We start from the raw sequence: 14,163 nt of genomic DNA, 5'->3' as shown, positions 1-14,163 counted from the left end.
AACTGGTCACTAGGAAATGCAGCCAGTTCTGGGGTGGAACACAGCTGGCACCACACAACCAGTTGAGGTCTGTATCCAGCTGAAAATAGAGGTGGAATTGCAACACAGAGAACGTCATTGCTGTGAAAATGGTAATGACTAAAGCGAATTTTGAATGAGCACGTATGGCCAGCTGCTTGAGTTGGTATCTCCTGTGAAAGTCAGCACCTCTGGCCCAGGCTGTGCCTTCATACCCCATCAAAGCAAGGGTGGGGCTGGAGGGAAAGGGTGCAGGTTCAGGCAGAGACAAGTGTCCCTGAGTAATGGGTATCAGTGACCTGCGCTTGTTCTGTTGATGCAGCTGAAGGAAGCTTGAGACATTTGGAAAGCAGAAGGAAACATCTTGAAATTAAGCCTGACGCCTTAAAACGTACCGTCTGTAAAGCCTCCTCTGCACAATCTGCTGGCTCTGCTTCCCAAGTGCCCCGCCTCTGGCCAGCAATAAACCATCCTCCTTGGATGGATGATGCCTCCCAGTTTTCTCTTTGTAAAGGCAGTCAAGCCAGAGAGCTGGGGCTGGGCTGAGGGACCTTTCAGCTCTGCCTCTGGGCTGATAGGAGCTCATGGGAACAAAGCCAAGGCTGCTTAAGAGTTCATTGTTGTCTCAGACTCTGTTCTCTGGCAACTTCAAAGGGCTGGAGGTGAAAGAACATGGGCTTTCCTGCTCCAAGCCAAGCAGGCATTCAACCCTTGAACTCAATAGGAATTCTCATGACCCAAGTGCCCCTTAAAGAAACCCTGCCCCCTTATGGGAGGGCTATTTAGTCTGCAGAAGAGAAGAGTGAGGGTGGATTTGGTAGCAGCCTCCAACCCCCTGAAGGGGGTTCCAAAGAGGATGGAGGGAGGCTCCTCTCAGTGGTGACAGATGGCAGGACAAGGAGCAATGGTCTCAAGTTGCAGTGGAGGTGGTCTAGTTTGGATATTAGGAAAAACTGTTCCACTCAGAGAGTGGTGAAGCACTGGACTGGGTTACCGAGGGAGGTGGTGGACTCTCCATCCCTGGAGGTTTTTAAGTCCTGGCTTGACAAAACCCTGGCAGGGATAATTTGGTTGGGTTTGGTCCTGCTTTGGGTAGGGGTCTGGACTCAGTGACCTCCGGAGGTCTCTTCAACCCAGTGATTCTGTGGCAATAGAGGGCTTAGAGCACACGCAGCCAGGGAATGCTGACCCACCCAGCAGGAGGCAGTGGTTCACACAGACCCACAGTGTCTATCCAGTTCTGAAGCAGCAGCCACTGTAGTGAGCTAGTCACATCATTTTGAGACTACATTTGTTGTTCAAGCCAACTAGCCACACTCAGCTGGCCAGAGCACCACACCTGGCGAGCCGCTAGCACGCTGGACACCACGGAGCAGATGCTGGCCAGTGTATTGCACCAGTGACGGCTGCAGGCTGGCTGGGGGTTGTATGTTAGTTCCCCAGCCCACATGTTCGTAGCACATTGGGCCCCTTGTTGGCAGGTTCAGCTGAGAAGCCAGGGACAGCTGGCCTGTTGAGATAGAGGGCGATTTCTCCAGAGCAGTCTCCAGGCATGTCAGCAGGGGATAGTTCGGGGAGGAGGAGTCTGCCCTGCTACACTCACGAGGCTGTACCTATCCCTAGGGCAGGCAGCCTTGGGAGAGCTGACTCGTGCCCTTTCCACCGGCTCTTCAGTCCCATGTTAGGAAGAACGGGCCTCCTCGACCTCCTCCTGAGACGCCAGCATTGTTGGCCTACATCCCAAAGGGCCAATATCCAGTCTGACTCCCTGAGCCTCTCCAGGGCAAGCGGTCTTACAGACTCTCGTGGCAGAAGGGCAGAGACGCCCAGGGACTCTGATCACTGAGACATGTGTGGATGTGCACCACCCACAGAAACACATGCCGGGGGCACTCTGCTAATCATCTAAGTGGCCCCTGACTCTCTCCTGGGTGGCCATGCAAGCACTCAGCTGACAGGGAACGCTGCCACGCCGGGGTCCCAGCTCTCTCGTTCTGGCTGGGTTCTTATACTGCACCATCACTGTGGTGTCCTCATTTGGTCCGTGTGACTCTCAGACCGCGGGGTGTGTTTCCATTGCAGGCGACAGACAAGAGGAAGGCTCTGGAGGAGACCATGGCATACAGTGCCCAGTCCTTGGCCAGCGTGGCCTACCAGATCAGCAGCTTGGCCAACAACGTCCTCCAGATGTTGGACCTGCAGGCAAATGACCTCCGCCAGGTGGAAGCCAACATCTGCTGCCTTGCGCAGGTGGGTGGAAAGCGCACAGACTCCTGGGGGTGAGGGTGCACCTGGAGCCAGCTACCTGGCAGTCAGCCACAGCATGGGAGGGCTCCCCCAGCTAGCTCTGATTCAGCTGGATAACAACTGCGTGGCTGCCTGCTCAAAGACATGCTCAGAGTCCTGGGCCTGGGGTTCTGCTGCCCAGGCTGCTTCACCTGTTGTGCAAGCTGGCTAGATTGGCACAGGCTGTGGGCCACCTCCCTGTGTAGCAGACCTCCTGTCACGGGGCTGGCCTGGGCCGGAGCACGGCAGGGAGGCAGCAGGGGCCAGGCCCCCTGTGTACTCCCCAGTGGTGGCAGGAAGCAGATCCCAGCTGCAGCTGCGTGCGTATTGGCAGGGACGGCCTTGAGTCTCTGAGTCCTCACCCGCTGCCTGTCACTTCTGCGTTGCACAGCCCAGGCTAAGCAGCGGTTCTTTGGGGCCGGGTTAGGGCACAAGCCACATGCAAGTTTTCAGGTGCAGCTGATGAAATGGTCCCTTTAGCTCATGCGGCAGAGGCGGGAGGGCTGGGGGTTGCTCCCCGCCATTGGCTGAAGCTGTGTTTGAGACAGTCACTTGGGGGGATTTCTGCTGTGCACTGCCCCCTTTCAGTCTGCGGCTTCACTCCTGTCAGCGAGGTTACAGCGTCTGCTGGGCTTAGGGGCTGTTGGAGCACGAGGAATGATTGGTGATGCCTCAAAATGCCCCGAAGACTGCGGGGGCCTGATTTTCACGGGGGCTGAGCACTGGCAGCTTGCGCTGCGTTTGAATGAGCTCCGCGCCTGCAGAGAACGCTGCACTGGGGCGTCAGCGAGGGCTGGTTTCCAGCTCATGGGCACTCCCTGCGATGCAGACAAGTGATGTGAAGGCTCCTTAGCCCCCAGGCAGGAAAGCCCTGCAGCGATTGCTCTCAGCAGCAGCATTTGCTGTAAGCTGGGTGCTTGTGCGCTGCCCAAGAGAGAGTCCAGTGCCGCCCAGCTGATAGCAGAGCACCACAGCGAGGGTTGTTTCTCCTGGCAGTACACGTTCACACAGACCTCCCTGCACATAAACTTTATTCTGCACATGGACGGAAAAGACTCGAGGGACCATTGCGCAGGAGCCCTGTTCATCTTCCCCATAGATTGCCAAGCTACCAATGACCTCTAGGCCATGTCCATTAATGTACAAGAAAGACAGCCCCATCGCTGACGGGTGGGCTGGGTTCTCTGCCCAACAAGACCCTGTGTAGCTGGCTGCCATCCGCCTGCCCTGCCTTATCCGCTAGGCTACAGAGGCATGGGGCGTGGTTGGCAGCAGCCAGCCCTTTTCCTGTGTGTGAAAGCTGCCTGGTAACTTTCCTGCTAGTGGAGAGTAAGAATTAAAAAGCCCTGCTCAGGAAACTGCAGCAAAATGGGTTAAAAGCTGCCACGTGCTGAGGCATTTGCATGTCTTGGAGAGCTCAGGACTGCAGCCGTAGCCGCCCTTGGCCAATCCTTAGTGAGGCTCTTGGAGGGCCAGTGGGGCAGCCGGTGTAAACTGCTGTAGCTCCACTGAGCTCAATGGAACTGTGTTGATTTATCTCAGCTGAGGATCTTCCCCCACATGCCTGAAAGAGACTCAAACTCTCATGAAACTCCCCCACCTTCCCCCCCAGAGACAGCAGACCTTCCTCTACTCTCCACCTCCAGCTTTACAGGTGGGAAACTGAGGCACCAAGCGGGCTTGGGACTTGAGGGCCATGGAGGAGCTGGGGAGGGGACAAGGAGTCTGCTTGTAGGGGGAAGACACTTCAGGAGGCCCAGGAGTTTCAGCTCGAGAAACTCTGCTTTTTATGGGCTTTTTTACGATGGGCTTTGAGGGCCTTGAGAGCAGCGGCCGTGGCAGGGATGGTGAGAGGCAGCGCTTGTCTCCCTGCAGACGGTGGACGTGCACAAGGAGAAAGTGGCTCGGCGGGAGATTGGAACATTGACAGTCTGCAAGAGGCCCCCCCACTACCAGAAAATCATCTCCCCGACGTACCAGGAGCCGCTGGAGGCGTACTTCAGGAAACCTCTCAACTTCAGCATCCTGGACGACATCGGCCACGGGATAAAGGTCAGAACAGCCCGCAGGGGAAGTCCATCCAGCTGGGGCTCAGTGGGGAGAGATGCTTGAGGTCAGTTATTGATGCTGCTGCTTAGAGAGTGGATGGGTCGATTTCAGGGCAGAGGTCCTGTGGCCTGTGTTATGCGTGTCAAGGTTCAAGATCTTCACAGTAATCCCGCCCCAGTTGTAGGAAGCCCTGGTCTTCTGTTTTAACATGAGTGTTAGTGCATTGAGGTGGCCCTGGGGTGCTGGAACTCTTTCGGGGGGGGGCGCTGCTGAGTGCACCCCGCCTTTAGAGCTGTTGAGATGGGGTTACCAGCTCTGCTGAACTGGCTGGACTGGACTCCATTGCTGCAAATGGCACCTGAGCCGGCCAGTCTGGGAGAGTTGGCAACTCCCACCACCCCAGCTTGGGGCCACAGCTGAGGGCAGCTGCAGAGCCCTGGGCTGCTGTGGGGCTGGAAGGCTTCAGAGCCCATAGGAGGGCCAGCAGGCAGTGAGTCCCTGGGGGCAGGCGGAGCCCAAGGGGCTGGTGGGTGACAGGACCGCGTGGGCCAGCAGGTCCCCAGGGGGCTGGCAAAGTGCATGAGGCCAGGACCTAGGGCCGACTTTAATGCATTTGATGGGGCTGCAGGAGCGTCTGTGTGGCACGCTAGGAGTGCTGATGACTCACACGGAGACGGGAGACAGACAGAGCGGCTCTGAGCACTTCCTCTGTGGCCAGCTGGAGACCTCTGGTGAACCACAGCCCAGCCCTCCTGTTCCTCTTTGAGAGGAAGGAGAGCAGAGCTCGCCTCGGCAGGCACTGCAGCCGGCGTGGTAGGGGTAGAAGTGGGTGGAGCGAAACCCATTATTTGCCTAACCACTGGGAAACCAGCCTCTTTGTCTGGATGCTCCTTGCTGTCCCCCTGGCCTGGGTCACTCTCCTGCCAGAGAGCAAATTGGTGCCATTTCCCCTCCCCTCTTTATACGACATCTCCAAGGGGGCTCCTTGCCACTGCTGTGCCTTTGCTTGCCTTGCTTTGGACGCAGAACTTCTCGGGCGCCTGTGGCTGGTGTGCAGGGGGGAGGCCGAGTCCTTCCCAAGGCGCTTTGCTCCTCACCTCTTTCAGTTTGACAGCCCCTGTGCCCTTGGTGGGGGCTGTTTTGAGACACAGACAAAGTCCCTTCATCGCTTGGTGAGCCTGGGGATGCCCCCTTGGTATCTGCAGTGGTGCAATCCGCCCAGTTCTCAGGCCACAGGGCGAGCGGGAGGGGACGCCGGCGTCCAGCCTTCTCTGCCATTGCACCTGAGAGCAGCAAAGATGCCACAGTCGGCCCTTTCTGTCCTCCTTTGCGAGCCTCCATTTAGAAACCAAAGTCAAAAATACCCCACAGGGGTTTCGTCACCGACCTGCCGCCTGAATCGAAACTGCTGCGGCTGGCTGGCTGCCTGCAGAGCTGGGAAGGTGTCTGCTCAGCTTTCTTCCCACAGTCTCCTCTGCTGTCTCAGCTGCATGCTCACTGCCGCTCCAGGGGGGAAGGGAGAGCTCAGTGGTTTGAGCGTTGGCCTGCCAAACCCAGGGTTGTGAGCTCAGCCCTTGAGGAGGCCATTTAGGGACCGGGGCAAATAGGGGTGGTGCTTGGTCCTGCCAAGAGGGCAGGGGACTGGACAAGATGACCTCCTGAGGTCCCTTCCAGTTCTAGGAGATGTGTAGTTCCAATTACATCTCTAAGGGCTGCTTCCTCATGCTTTCAGCCATGGCTCAGTGAGAAGCCTTATGGGGCTGAGGGACTTGCTCCGTCCATTTCACACCAGGCAGGTGTCAGAGGTTTTATTTAGGTCGACAGACCTAACTTAAGTCCTGATCTTCTGGCACGCTTAGCTTCTCCCATAGCACAGGGGCCACCTTGTTGTAGCAGCTCCATGCCAGGTGTGCAGGAATTCACATGTAGTCTGTTCCTTTAGGCCTGATCCAAAAGCCAGTGAAGTCAACGGAAAGCAGTGCTCCCTGTTAGCTGAACACTTGGGTGGCTGCCCTGGAGGGATCAGGTGCCACCCAGCTGATCAGCAAAGCACCCACAGTTATATTTGGGTTTCTACTGGTGGTGCTCATCCACACATGCCTTCGTGCACATCAAATCGGTTGTGACCATGGGTGGAAAAAAATTAGAGGGACTATTGATTGAAAGATCTCTCTGCCCCAGTGACTTGAGATTAGCTCCTTCATGGTTCTGACCCATTGCTTTCCTGCTCATCATTCCGCAGCCTGTTGTCACTGAGAAGAGAAGGTGCTGCTGTGTCTGCAGCCAGGCAGGACTCTGGTGTGGCCTAATTCCTGTCTCGGAGCACGATGGCCCCAGGGCAGGAAGCTGACACACCTTCAACCTTCCTGGCTCTCCTCTGACAGCATTTAGTGTCCCCTTCCACCCCTCGGGAGTCTGCCTGGGTGGGACTTCAAGGGAAGCCTCAGGGCCCTGTATCCCATCTCCACAGCCAGCAGGTGGAACAGAAGGTTTGTTGGGCGAGAGGGGCGCAGCAGAGAACAGAGCTCGCTAGCTCTGGAAACTGGAACATTCAGGAAAGCCCATGCTGGGGAAGGGGAGCTGTGGCTCCAGCTCAGGGGTCGGCAACCCCCGGCACGTGTCACCCCTGCTCTCTGCAGGAGGCAAACCCCTGCAACGGGGGCGAGTCTTTACAAACGAGCTCCTCAGGCTGGTTTTCTCTCTGTAGTCCTTGAGTTTTTCTCCCTTCTGTAGGACCAGAGCACCCAGTTGTCACGAACAGGAACTTTGACTCGGAAAGGAGCCAAGATCTCAGCTGGACAGTCTACAGCTACCGTGGGGTGAGGCAGCACCACTCTCTTGTGCCTGACACCCAGCCTCCCCTCTGCCCACCTCGCCACCCACCGTCCTGCCCTACAGGCAACAGAAGCCCGACAAAGAGCTGGCAAGAGTTCCCCTTCACAATGACCTTTCAGCGCAGCTCCCAGCATCAGCCCTAGATTGCCCCTCATCCAAATAGTGGTCGTACGCGTCACAGGAGGGGCCCCTTTATTAACCACTCCAAAGGGTTAATTGAAGGCTGATGGGGTTATACTAAATGGTCGATCACTCACTGTAGGGTCCATGAGGCTACACTTGGCCATTGCTTGTCACCCTCTGCAACACCTGCTGGTCTGCACAGGTCCGTCTAGAAGTCATTCTGCTGCTCTCCCAGGCTAGTGAGCTGCCCACTGCTTCGCTTTGCACCGTCAGCACCATCCAGCTCTGGCTCACCGAGACGCCTGGCCTGACGCCTTGATAAAAATGCCTCGCTCTTTGGTGGATCAAGGGAAATGAATTGCTGCTCCTGCAACACGTGGTGGGCTGATGGTGTATTCTGTGTCCATCCTGCCTGCAGGAGAAGCCCTCGAATCCCAGAGCCCATTCAGGTGCCTGTGGTCCCGGAAGGCAAACTCTCCGCCACGTACTCCATGTCGTCATTAGCACCTCTCAGGTAGCTGCCCAGGCAGCCGGGGGGCTCAGGATCTCTGCTAAGAGGTGGGGGATGGGGAGGGAGTGCAGGGCTGAGCCACGTCCTGGCTATTGCTCCCCTCTCTGGGTTAAAATCTCATTTGTTTTATGCCTCAGATTCCAAGGCCACAAAGGACCGTAGGGATCATCTTGTCCAGAGTTCCCCAAACCATGGGGTGCCACTTCGGGGGCGGGGGGCGGGACACACAGTGTTCCTTGTAAGCTGAGCACTGGGACAGCCACCCTGTCTGCGAGATTTAAATGCCACCCAGCTGAGTAGCAGAGCACCCACAACTGACAGCGGGTGGTGCAGCAGCACATTGGCCTTTGTGAACACAACATTTATCCTGCACATGGGTGATAAAAATTAGAGAGAACATAGTCAGCTGGGGGATGTGGGTGGGGCCCAGGCCATGCCAGGGGTCAGGAATGAAGCACCACCCAGCTCCACTCTTGCACCCAGGCCTGGCTGGGGACAGTGGGGGGGGGGGCACTGCTCCTGGCTGTGCCCCCACCGCCAGCTGGGACCCTGATCTGTCTGTGTTCCCACCTGCAGAGCTGTGACTCATGACTGGGTGAGATGCAGACAGAAACCCGGGCCCACAACCCTGAAAAGTTTGAGAACCACGGCTCATGGGAGCTGTAGTTTAGGGGCTCCCCAGGCCCCTTCCCCTCTACGGCCCTGGAGAAGAGCGGCACTATTTCCTGGGCATTTAGCTCACCCATTGTTCATCCCTGGCAGTGCCTTGACTCAGATCAGCAGGTCATTCGCCCCGGGAGGATCCCTGAGCACAGATCAGTATTGGCTGCAGCTTCCAGGCAGGGAAAGGAGGCTGGAGGAGTCGAGTCACTTGCCCAAGGTGGCCCAGTGCAGGAAGTGAGCCCGGGGGGGGGGCGGGGGGGCTGTGTGCCTCTCCGCAGCCGTGTTACTTTTCTGAATCCCACCTTAGCTGCAGCTGCAGCCAGGATCACATGCAGCCAGGCAGCTGCCTCTCTCGGACACACCCAGAGGCTGTTTCAGCACCATTGCGACTACTACCATGGGCGCTCCGCCAGGCTACTGGCTCAGCATGCGTACACAGAGGCCGGCAGGAGGAGCCAGGTTTCTCGGTAGACGCAGGGAGCCAGAGACAGGCTGGGCTGCTCTAGCCTCTGAAACACCGGCGAGTGCTGGCATGCCCTCTGCAGGAGAGGTCACTGCACCTGTGTCATGCCCTTATTTATCCCCGCAGTGCTCTCAGCGAAGCAGCTAGTGACATCAGCACCAAGTTACCTGCAGCCCAACCTGTGCCTCCATCACTGCCTGCACCAGCACCTCCTCCACCGGACAGAGACACAATGCCGCCCCCTCCCCCTCCGCTAGACATGCCCGAGCCCCCGCCGTTCGGCTGTGACCTGCTGCTCCCAGATGTCCCTCCACCCAGCTCCCTGCCAGGTAGGGCTGGTCTTTCCCACTGTGTGCCCACAGGCCGCAGCCACGTGCTCAGAACTTGCACCTGCTGTGACCTTGTGGGCCGGGGGTGGCAGAAGCAGGACCTGTTGAACAAGGAGAGAAAATCTTTTTTGGGGGAAAAACGAAACATTGATGTTGTTCCCATGTTGCACCAAATGCAGTTTTTCAAGTACTTTTCCACAACAGACCCAGAGAGTAGTTGTTAATGGTGCTCAATCCTGCTGGAAAAGCATAACAAGTGGGGTTCCGCAGGGGTCTGTTTTGGGACCAGTTCTGTTCAATATCTTCATTAATGATTTGGCTATTGGCATAGAAAGTACGCTTATTAAGTTTGCAGATGATACCAAGCTGGGAGGGGTTGCAACTACCTTGGAGGATAGGGTCATAATTCAGAATGATCTGGATAAATTGGAGAAATGGTCTGAAGTAAACAGGATGAAGTTTAATAAAGATAAATGTACGGTGTTGCACTTAGGAAGGAATAATCTGTTTCACACATACAGAATGGGAAAAGACTGTCTAGGAAGGAGTACAGCAGAAAGGGATCTAGGGGTTCTAGTAGATCACAAGTTAAATATGAGTCAACAGTGTGATGCTGTTGCAAAAAAAGCAAACATGATTCTGGGCTGCATTAGCAGGTGTGTTGTGAACAAGACACGAGAAATCATTCTACTGCTCTACTCTGCGTGGGTTAGACCTCAGCTGGAATATTGTGTCCAGTTCTGGGCACCCCAATTCAAAAAAGATGTGGAGAAATTAGAGAAGGTCCAGCGAAGAGCAACTAGAATGATAAAAGGTCTGGAGAACATGACTTATGAAGAAAGGCTGAAAGAATTGGGCTTGTTTAGCTTGGAAGAGAGAAGATTGAGGGGGGACATGATAGCGGTTTTCAGATATCTTAAAGGGTGTCATAAGGAGGAGGGAGAAAACTTGTTCTTCTTGGCCTCTGAGGAGAGAACAAGAGGCAATGGACTTAAGCTGCAGCAAGGGAAGTTTAGGTTGGACATTAGGAAAAAGCTCCTAACTGTCAGGGTGGTCAAGTACTGGAATAAGTTGCCAAGGGAGGTTGTGGAATCTCCCTCGCTGGAGATATTTAAGAACAGATTAGATAGATGTCTATCAGGGATGGTGTAGATAGTGGTCGGTCCTGCCGTCGGGGCAGGGGACTGGACTCGATGGCCTCTCGAGGCCCCTTCTGGTCCTAGTGTTCTCTGATTCTATGATAACCGTGTCTGAGACATTTCGAATGGGCAGAACGCAAGGTTTTTCTTCTGCCCCGCCTCTTTGGCACTGTGCACGATAAAAGGAACGGTTGTCAGGGCCTGCGGTTGATTTTTGTGATGCTGGAGCCTTTTCCAAAGTTGGGTCTACAGTATTTTTGAAAGCAACAGCAGGTCCCCAGGGGCAATGACCCTGACAGCGCAAGCCGTAACTTCTCCAACTGGCCCTGGCTTCTCCAAGTCAGAAGGGCAGAGTCCGAGTGTCTCTCTTTTGTGGTCCTGCGAGAACTGTCCCCCAGTTAAGGATGTTCTGTGACAGTGGAGTGGCAAAATGAAAAAGAAAAAATGTGGCGCGAGTAGGGTAAAACCAACCTGGACCTCACTTGTGTTGTTGTCGGCAGTAACAAAGAGGGGAAACAACGAAAACCCTTTTTTGTTGGTTTTATTTTAAGACCCTTCTAGAAGACTCAGAAAGTTTTTTTTTTGTGGGTGCGGGGGAGGGAGTGTTGGAAAAAGCCGTGATTTGTTGCCATGTTGCCCCTGGGACTTCAGCAGATCTCCACCTAGAATACGGCAGTGGGGTGTACAATACAGCCAACCAAACATTGGGATCCAGCCCCTCACAGCCCAGCGGGACCCTCAGGGATGCGCCCTGCCTGCCGCAGCCTCACACATTGCTCAGTGGCTGGCTGCTGAGGGCAACCGGAGGAAGTGGGTGGGGGGGTCCTCCATGCAGTGGCCCCATCCCCAGCACACTGCTTGCCGCTCCATTGGTCAGACACTGGCCAATGGGCCCTGCATGGGCTGTGCTTTGTGGGCGCGTGCCACATGCAGACACATGCTGCCCGTCCCTACCCCCCCCCCCCCGCCCCCCAGAGCCAATCACGGCCCCGGCAGCTGGCCACCACCGACAGGGAGCCTGCCTGAAGTGGCCGCTGGCCAGGAGCTGGCTCCTATGGTGAGCACCTCCCAGCCAGCACCTGCACTTGGTGGTCTCTCCCCACCTGCACCCCAACTCCTGCCCCAGGTCACAACCTCCTCCTGCACCCCAACCCCCTCCTGCACCCCAACCCCCTACTCTAGATCCCAGCCTCCTCTTGCAGCCACCCTCCCTCCCTGATCCTGACCCCCATTCTGCACCTCCACCCTAGGACAGAACCCCCTCCTGCAGCCAAACTCCTTCCCAGAACCCCCACACACTCCTACACCCCAACACGCTTCCCAGATCGCCCTCCTGCCTTGACCCCATGCCCCGCATTGCACAGTATTACCCACCCCAGCCTTGCCAGGTGACCGTCTCACCGCACAAGCCGCACTTGCCACAGGCGGGTGGTGTGGGACCTGGGGGCACAGTGGCCACGTCCTGGTGTTCTGCGCAGGGGACAGTTGCACCCTCGGGGCGCGTTGCTCTACAAAGGAAAAACAAATGCTTCCGGGAGGCGACATCCCCGCTGGGCCCTCCACCTCGACTTAGGGGGTGAGAAAACTTGGGAGGCAACTTCCCCACTGGGCCCTCCACCTTGACTCACTGCTCTCGTTTTTCTCACGCCTGAGTCAAGGTGATCAGCTGACGATGACCCCTTGCAGGTTGGTTCTGAGTTCTGGCCCTAGCAGCCGAGGAAGCCCTGCCCCAGGCTGTGCACCATGGCCTGGGATTGCCTGAGGTGCGGGCTAACGCAATGCCAGGCAGCAGGGCTCTCAGCCATGCACCAGTTAACAGGCCATGTGGGAGAACCACCACCATGCCTGGCAGAGCTTGGCCTCTCTTCTGGGGTCAGGATTCAGCCCTGTAGTGAATCTTTCCTGCTTTTCCCACAGGTGCCGACTTCCTGGGGCCTCCCCCTCCGCCACCACCTCCAGACTTGGCAGCATTTGAAGATTTCGCCCCCCCTCCTCCGCCTCCTCCTCCTCCAGGAACAGAGGAACCAGCATGGGCCCCAGAGAGCTACTTGGAGAAAGGTACTCGGCCCCCAAGCCCTTCCCCTCTCCTGCCCTGTGTGCTTCTGAACCAAGAGGAGGAGTCGGTAAGGGAGCCAGCACCTGGCAGACAGAGGGGCAGCAAGGCCCAGGAGGTAGGGCTGGGAGGCCAGTGAGCTGCCCAGATCTGCCTCTGGCCTGTGGGGTGTGGCTTTGGGGGAACCCCCCCACCCGCCGCCCTAGCCCTTTGTCTCGGTTTCCCGTGTATGAAAACTGCTTGGTGGGAGCTTGTCCTTTCCAGCTCTGTCGGTGCAGGGCAGCATCTCTCGACTTTCTCGGCTTCCCCCGCCACCACCTTGGGTCAGGAGCTCCCTGGGAGAGGAAGGCCTGATTTAAACCCTCTGCTGCCCCCCTCAGCCCGTCCCCCCCGCACTGAGGAACTGACGGGCCTCGCCCTTCACACTGGTGCAGTGTAGCCCTGCCCTCTCCATGTACTTTCACAGGCATCCAGCTCCCTGTGCTTCTCCTTCTGAGCTTCTGCTTTCCTTTGCAGTGCTGACCTGCTACCCCTACACTCAGCAAAAGGAGAACGAGCTCTCCTTCCCCGAGGGGACCCTCATCTACGTGACGCGGAAGTACTCGGATGGCTGGTGCGAGGGCGTGACCAGCGAGGCGGAGGGGTTCTTCCCAGGCAACTATGTGGAACCTTTCTGCTGATGCTGGGGCCAAGGGCCAGCAGAGCTTTTCCTGCTTCCTGCTCCTCCATGCTCCCAGCTCCCCCAGTGCCTTTCTGACAAGGCCCCTCCCTTCTCTGGACCACCCTGAGTTCCCATTCCCCTCCTGGACTGGGGCACAGACGGACCCAACCCCCTGCCGCCAGCACTGGGGAAAGGTGCCCTCCGAACACAAGACCTATCCAGAGCAGCTGTGGAGGCCCCGGACCAGGCTTTACTTTGGCCCTGCTGTTTCTCTGAGGTCCAGCCTTTAACCACCAAAGGCCACAGGTGATTTGCTAGTGCTGACCAAGAGGGAGCAGGGCTAAAGTCTTCAGCATGGATTCCCTTTGCCGTAGGCTTCGGTTACTCTCCAAATTATATTCTCAGCCCTTGGAATGTGCACCAGGAGCTGGGGACCCTCTTCCAGGTGGCCCAGGGAGCCTGCACCCAGCTCCTCCCTCCCTGGGAATGGATGGAGCTGAGCCGTAGATTCTGTAAACTGGCACAGATGGAAGGCTGAGGAAGACCTGGAGACTCCCAACACTTGGAGCTCCTCTGAGACGCGTACACTGGTGATTCCTGCCTCTCCCCTCGTGGCCCAAAGAGCCCCCCCCCCCGAGAATTGCATTGCCCCCAGCGTCCTCACTCCCTGCACCTGGGAATTGCATTGTTCCTAGATTCCGTTGCTCACTCGCAGCCTCAGAGCCACCCCAGGTCAGACGTGGGGTCAAGGCCATGCGCCAGCCAGAAGGGCGCCTCTCACACGGCTGGGGTGGGGCCACCCTAGTACGGAAGTAGGCATAGGCGAGAGACCCCATCCCAGCCCAACTGAGCCAGCTGGACTGAGTCCAAGCCCTGGGTCGCTGTGTAGAACCAGGCACCAGACTTCCCTGCCTCGCCCAGCTGCGGGGGAGAGGAAGGCGGGCACCCAGCGAGCCAGCGGCACGCGGCCTGCGGACACGGCAGCTGCGCTGCGCCCAGGCAGAGACGGGAGCTGGGAAAAAGCTTGGAAAGA

The 14,163-nt window shown here is 57.1% G+C and overlaps 1 protein-coding gene across 3 annotated transcripts in view; it reads left to right on the top strand.

Moving 5' to 3' along the window:
• The window catches only part of ABI3 (ABI family member 3), a 28,869-nt gene extending 15,719 nt beyond the window's left edge, over window positions 1-13,150 (top strand). For all 3 annotated transcript variants that reach the window (XM_074979282.1, XM_074979281.1, XM_074979280.1), the window contains 7 exons: window positions 2,101-2,268; window positions 4,180-4,356; window positions 7,087-7,172; window positions 7,730-7,825; window positions 9,075-9,277; window positions 12,334-12,474; window positions 12,986-13,150. In XM_074979282.1, coding sequence (XP_074835383.1) covers window positions 2,134-2,268; window positions 4,180-4,356; window positions 7,087-7,172; window positions 7,730-7,825; window positions 9,075-9,277; window positions 12,334-12,474; window positions 12,986-13,149 — 1,002 coding nt within the window. In that variant the 5' untranslated portion in view covers window positions 2,101-2,133 and the 3' untranslated portion in view covers window position 13,150. The remainder of the gene's footprint in view (window positions 1-2,100; window positions 2,269-4,179; window positions 4,357-7,086; window positions 7,173-7,729; window positions 7,826-9,074; window positions 9,278-12,333; window positions 12,475-12,985) is intronic.
• The last annotated feature ends 1,013 nt before the right edge of the window (window positions 13,151-14,163 follow it).

The sequence above is a fragment of the Carettochelys insculpta genome, chromosome 28, assembly GCF_033958435.1.
Source record: "Carettochelys insculpta isolate YL-2023 chromosome 28, ASM3395843v1, whole genome shotgun sequence".
NCBI classification, from domain to species: domain Eukaryota; kingdom Metazoa; phylum Chordata; order Testudines; family Carettochelyidae; genus Carettochelys; species Carettochelys insculpta.
The sequence above is the reverse complement of the archived record's forward strand: the minus strand, read 5'-3'. Positions and strand labels throughout refer to the sequence as shown.